The 6,000-nt window shown below is 52.0% G+C and overlaps 1 protein-coding gene across 2 annotated transcripts in view; it reads left to right on the forward strand.

Annotated features, from left to right (window-relative positions):
- Positions 1-4,621, forward strand: part of LOC111149863 (peptidase domain containing associated with muscle regeneration 1) — a 69,709-nt gene extending 65,088 nt beyond the window's left edge. For both annotated transcript variants that reach the window (XM_022507167.1, XM_022507168.1), the window contains 3 exons: positions 949-1,181; positions 2,132-2,424; positions 3,694-4,621. In XM_022507167.1, the coding sequence (XP_022362875.1) occupies positions 949-1,181; positions 2,132-2,424; positions 3,694-4,230 (1,063 nt within the window). In that variant the 3' untranslated portion in view covers positions 4,231-4,621. The remainder of the gene's footprint in view (positions 1-948; positions 1,182-2,131; positions 2,425-3,693) is intronic.
- Positions 4,622-6,000: the final 1,379 nt, after the last annotated feature.

Here is a 6,000-nt window from a genome sequence, read left to right on the forward strand (position 1 = left end):
CTCATCAAATAGATTTCTTACGATGACATCAGACGACACAGTAGAGACACCAGGTTGTGAATCCTAATTGCTGAGTGCTGCCTTGAGGACCATCTTAGCTTCCTGTGTGCCCATCTCTAGTCCCGCTTCCCCCTCCGGGCTTCCTTTCCCCATTCATTAAACAGAGATGAACACATTGTTTCCTAGAGGAATTCTAACTTCTCAGTTAGTGGTCGTTAGGCGCTGATATAAAATGAACGCAGGCTGTCCAAGGGGTGTACGTCTCCCCCAAGAATCCCGGAGGGGTCTCTAGGGGCTTCAGCTTCCAGTGCTCATTTGAAAGGCCTTTTCACATTTACACACAATGCTCTGAATTTCTGCCAATCAGCACGCTCTGAGAAAGCCCTACTCTCCGAGGTGTACTAATTACAGACGCTACTTGCTAAATCAAGCTACTGTATCCACACAGTTTAGTTCAAGTCAATTCATGATATTGCTCCATTATGATAATGTCTGGAGAAAAAAAGACTCCCGGCTTCAGATGAATTTCCTTTCCTGTTTAAATCACAGTTAATTTTTCTCTGTGCGCCTATATCGCCTACCCTGGGACAGCAGCCCTTATGCCGGATAGTATTCCCTGGTTAAAATCCTAGACAGCTGGAGGCGTGCCAGAAATGGAAATAGAGGCACGGAATGAAGGTGGAGGGGTCCGAGAGAATTTACTCGGTGGTAGAGGGGAAGTGTGTGTGCGCATGCGCCTGAGAGAGAGAGAGAGAGAGAGAGAGAGAGAGAGATGGCTAGGATGGGGAGTGGGGCGTGGGGGCAGGAGGTATAGAGATCCGCAGAGGAGAGATAGCCATATTTTTTTCTGCCATGATCAGATGTCTGCGTGGGGCTTGGCACATACACTACAGGGCCACGGTGACCGTCTCTTGCCCTGCTCTCTCTGGGCCCTGGGTCCCCATGTAGGCAGACGCCTTTACACCAGCTCTACTCGGCATCCTTCAGCAAGCAGAAACTGCAGGATGCCCCCACCAAGAAGCCCACCCTTCCCTTTGGAGACCTGCCGCCCGGGTTCCAGCATCTGCACACCCAGCTCCAGTACGAGTGCATCTCACCTTTCTACCGCCGCCTGGGCAGCAGCCGCAGGACGTGCCTGAGGACCGGGAAGTGGAGCGGGCGAGCCCCATCCTGTGTCCCCAGTGAGTAAGGGCTCCTCCTGGGACAGGGGCTGGGGTGGCATCTGTCCTAAGCTTCTTCGGCCAGTGGGCCTCCAGCTAATTCCGTAGCTTGGTTATGTCTGATAGTCCGCAGCTGGAGCTTCCTTCCCTTGACACAAACTTCTAACTCAGGAGAAACGGACTCTTTAGGTCTTCGATGAATTTTTTTGGAGGGGCCATACCTCCTTGTAGATTGTTATTTTTTATTTATTTTTTAAAAGATTTTATGTATTTATTTGAGAGCGAGAGAGCAAGAGCCCCCATGCAGGGGAGTGGCAGAGAGAGAGAACCATAATGAAGCCCCAAGTGGGGGAAGGGTTAACGATATCAGAAGACTTCTACTTAGGTGGTCTTGGATACCCTGTCTGAGCCCGTTTTCGTGCTTATCATCCCATGGTATTCAATAGGCAGTTATTGATTAGGCGATGAGGTGTTAAGTACCCATATGATTATGGTGATAATGAGTAAAATAGTATGTGGAGGACTCTGGAAAAGGGTCTTGCACATACCAAGTTCTACCTTCCCCACCCGCTTTGTCAAAGGACAGCAGTATGGCTTAATTCTTTGTGGTCAAGTTTATCATGATAGGCATAATATTTTGAGTCTGTTTGCATAGATCTTCATCCAGTCTCCTCAAAAACCCTATGAGACAGATGTGATTATTAGACCCATTTTTCAGGCAAGAAGACTGAGGCTTTAAGAGCTCTGGCAATTTGCCCAAAGTCCTATTGATAGAAAGAGCCTAGGATCCCAAGCCTTCATCTTAACCCCAGACTTTATAGCCAACCATGTCAAGGTGGCTGATTACTACATAGTGGTCTTGACACCCATGGTCCCACCTTTCCAAATCTGTGTTCTCTTGGTTGGGCAACACATTCCCCTTTGCATGGAAAGGTCTGAGTTTATCTTACTGAGCTGGTGTTTCTCCACAGTCTGTGGGAAAACAGAGAACGTCACTGTTTCCAAGAGCCCGGGACTGCGCTGGCCATGGCAGGCGGCCATCTACAGGAGGGCCAGCGGGGTACACGGTGGCAGCCTGCACAAGGACACATGGTTCCTGGTCTGCAGCGGCGCGCTGGTGAATGAGCGCACTGTGGTGGTGGCTGCCCACTGCGTAACTGACCTGGGGAAGGTCACTATGATCAAGACAGCAGACCTCAAAGTTGTCCTGGGGAAATTCTACCGGGATGATGACCGAGATGAGAAGACCATCCAGAACTTACGGGTAAGAGAGGGCTATAACCTGGAAACCAGGTGTTGGCTCAGCAAACTCTGGGGGGCGGGGGGTGGGGTGTCAGTGGCGGTGGGGGCGGTGGACAGTGGCTGCGTCCGTCCTGACGCCTTGGCACATTAGCACCCAGCCCAGAGCCTGGCAGGGAGCAGGCGCCCAGTATTTCACATACATACTAGAAAGGCACATCTAGAAAGACTACGGAGTCTTTTTTTCCTTTTGTTTTCAAAATAAGATTATAACAATATCATCTATCACTGTGGTCATCAGAAGTTAATCTCCTATTATGTTTAGGGCATTGTACAAGATAGGCTTCGAGGACTTAGAAAGGTTTTATCCAAGATACTCCTAATCGATCTTTAATATTCCTCTGTCTTCTCTGCCTATCTCCCTCCCCCTCTCTCTTCCGTCCACTTACCCACCCTCCTTTCTCTCTGTCCACCCATCTGTCCATCTCTCTGCTCATTGTTGAGCTCTCACAGAATGCCATTCACAGGAATGGATACAAAACTGAGTAAGGCATGGAAAAAGGCACTGTCTTTGCCCTGAAGAGTCCACAGGCCAGTGAAGAGACCAGCATAGTGTGATTAGTTTGACACAAGAGGAAGCCCTGAGGAAATGTACCCAAATATACTTGAAGTACTAGAACCTGCGCGTAAAAATGTTAGACTGTATCACACATGTGAGCTCCTAGAGGCCCCCATCAAAGACAATGATCAGCAAGGGTTGGGACAATCAGCAAAGCCTGTGGAAAAGTCTTGTGGAACATTCTGGGTGTGGCTTTGTTTACCCGGAGCCAGAGGTTGCAACCTGGTAGTCTTTTAGGGGTTTGTGTTTGCATAATGCTAGCACACATTTTTTTTTTAACCAGTTATTTGCCAACATTTAAAAATCAGGAGGTTCAGATGAAGATCTGGAATCTCTTTTTTGAGAAAGTCAGAAAGTCAGCCCCCTCTTGGCCTGGCAGTGGCCAGCGGAGCCCAGTGGCCACTACCCACTTCGGATGGGGTAGGCACCCCTGTTCTCGGCAGCCCCATCTGCCACCCCACTCAGTTAACACCACCTGCCAGGCGGCAGTGGGCATTTCACTCCACAACCCCCCAAATAAAGCCGTTGTTTTCGATGATCCCTGAAGCAAAGTCTCTCCAAATCTTTGTAGCTGTCCCCAAGACACTTTGCCCCGGTAATTTAGCCCCGGGGCTTGCCTCTGACTCCCTGTGTGGTGGGGTGCTCACCTCTGCCGACCATCTCTTGCATTTGTAGATTTCCGCAGTCATCCTGCATCCCAACTACGACCCCATCCTGCTGGACACGGACATCGCCATCCTGAAGCTCCTGGACAAGGCTCGCGTCAGCACCCGCGTCCAGCCCATCTGCCTGGCGGCCCCGCGGGACCTGAGCGCCTCCTTCCAGGAGACCCGCATCACCGTGGCCGGCTGGAACGTGCTGGCAGACGCAAGAAGCCCCGGCTTCAAGAACGACACGCTGCGCTCAGGGGGGGTCAGGGTCGTGGACCCGCTGTTGTGTGAGGAGCAGCACGAAGAACACGGCATCCCCGTGAGCATCACGGACAACATGTTCTGTGCCACCCGGGATCCCGCCGCCCCCTCTGATATCTGCACAGCAGAGACGGGAGGCATCGCTGCTGTGGCCTTCCCCGGACGGGCGTCTCTCGAGCCACGCTGGCATCTGGTGGGGCTGGTCAGCTGGAGCTATGACAGGGACTGCGGCCACAGCCTGTACACGGCCTTCAGCAAGGTCCTGCCTTTTAAAGACTGGATCGAGAGAAACATGAAGTGAGCCTCGGGCCCGTGGAGACGCTGTTTGGGCGTCCGTCCCATCCAGACGTGTGTGGCACGAGGCAGTGTAGGCCTGAAGCTTGACTCTGCCCGTGAACTTGGCTGGGCCAGGGCTTCTGACTTCAGGATTGAAACTCAGTGGAGAGGGAGCAGAGCTCACCTTCTGGGAGGCCACTGTGACCTTGGCTGCTGAGACCATTCAGAAGATAGCAGGGCTGCTAGCAAGAACTGAGTTCCCTCCAAAGAGACTATGCAAATAGCAAAGCAGTGGTCCCCCTTCCACCAGCTCCGTGACCTTGCCCGCCTTCCCTCCCGTGGTGTCGATGTCATGGCCAGCTCTGGTCAAGAGGCGTGGCCAAGAAGTCTGAGATTCATGAGGTCTCTTCCAAGACTCTAGCCTGACCACATTCCAAGGAGCCGCCTGTGGGACCACCCAGGACACCAGAGCTCGGATGCGGCCTTGGCTTCTGTGTACATTGCTGCAGTAAAGCGTGGTCCTTCTCTTTGTCAATCCCCTGTATATATTTTAATAAAATGAGGGTTGGCTTCTGACCTACAGAACAAATGGGCTGTTCTGATTCGTACATGCTGCTTCTCAGGGCAGTGGCTTGGTGACAGCCCTTTAGAATAGATCAAGTTGTCGTTTCCAAACAGGCATATGGCAAAACTGATGCTGTCTTTTCAATACCAGCCCCTGATTGTGCTGGGTTATGGGCTGGAGGAGGAGCGACAAGGGAGGCCATCCGATAAGGCACAAACAGAGGAAAATACCCAAGGATTAGAGGATTGCCAGTGTCCCCTCTGGTTCTCATGTTCTCAATCTAACACACAACTCAGCTTTGAACCTCTGTCAATCTTGATGACATGTTTTCACGGCATCTGAATCGTCACCACCTCCTTACTCACACTAGATTGAGATATGCCAAGGAATGGAAGCTTCCCGGGTTTCTGTAACTGATGGGATTTTCCTTTCAAGCCCCATCTGGCTCCCCCTGGATAGTGGAGGGAAAAAAATGAATTCAATCCAGACCCCGAAGTGATCTGTTCAGGAACATTCACTTTGGGGGTCAGGGGGGCAGGGGGGAGACTCACTTTTTTATCCTTTCTTCTCTGCTCTCTTGGCCAGTCTCCTGCCCCCCAGATGGTGCTGCGGAGGCTGGGGGACTTCAAGCACAGGAACACAATAGGATTCCCGAGGGCCTGCTGGCTTCTTGGGCGTGTGTGGTGGGTCTTTCCGATTCCTGGCCATTCTGCTGACACTGACCTCGGGCACTGTGGCTGCAACCACTGACATTTGCACTGTGTTCTCTCCGCTTCCCTGGAGCCCAGCAGTCCTCCCTCTGGTGTGGCTCCTCCTCACCCCTGGCTGACACTGGCACTCCTGAGAAGTGGGGGTGACACCCTTTGACCCTGGTTTGTGTCTCACTGCCCCAGGGAGAGCCTTCTCCGGCAGCCACCCAGCCAGATTCTTGGTGACCTCCCTCTCCTCCCTCTGGGGCTTCGCGGGAACAACTCGGTCTTATCTGCCCTTCATGAGGGCTGAGAGCCCAGGGCTGGGACAGGGAACCTTGGAAGACATTCACCTCCTATACGCCTAAGCAGGAACACTACTCCTTCTCAACATATTAGAGAACATTTTGACCTCTGGTCTTTAACCCCAACACAGGAGGTTAGGACACATTTGTCTTCCAACCTGCTTTGCCATCTCTGTGTCTTTACTTAGTCCCCACAGGCAGGAGACAGTTTCTGGTACTTTATGTTTCTGTCAGGC

Source organism: Enhydra lutris, unplaced genomic scaffold (genome assembly GCF_002288905.1).
Source record: "Enhydra lutris kenyoni isolate GAN:26980312 unplaced genomic scaffold, ASM228890v2 scaffoldscaffold22, whole genome shotgun sequence".
NCBI classification, from domain to species: domain Eukaryota; kingdom Metazoa; phylum Chordata; class Mammalia; order Carnivora; family Mustelidae; genus Enhydra; species Enhydra lutris.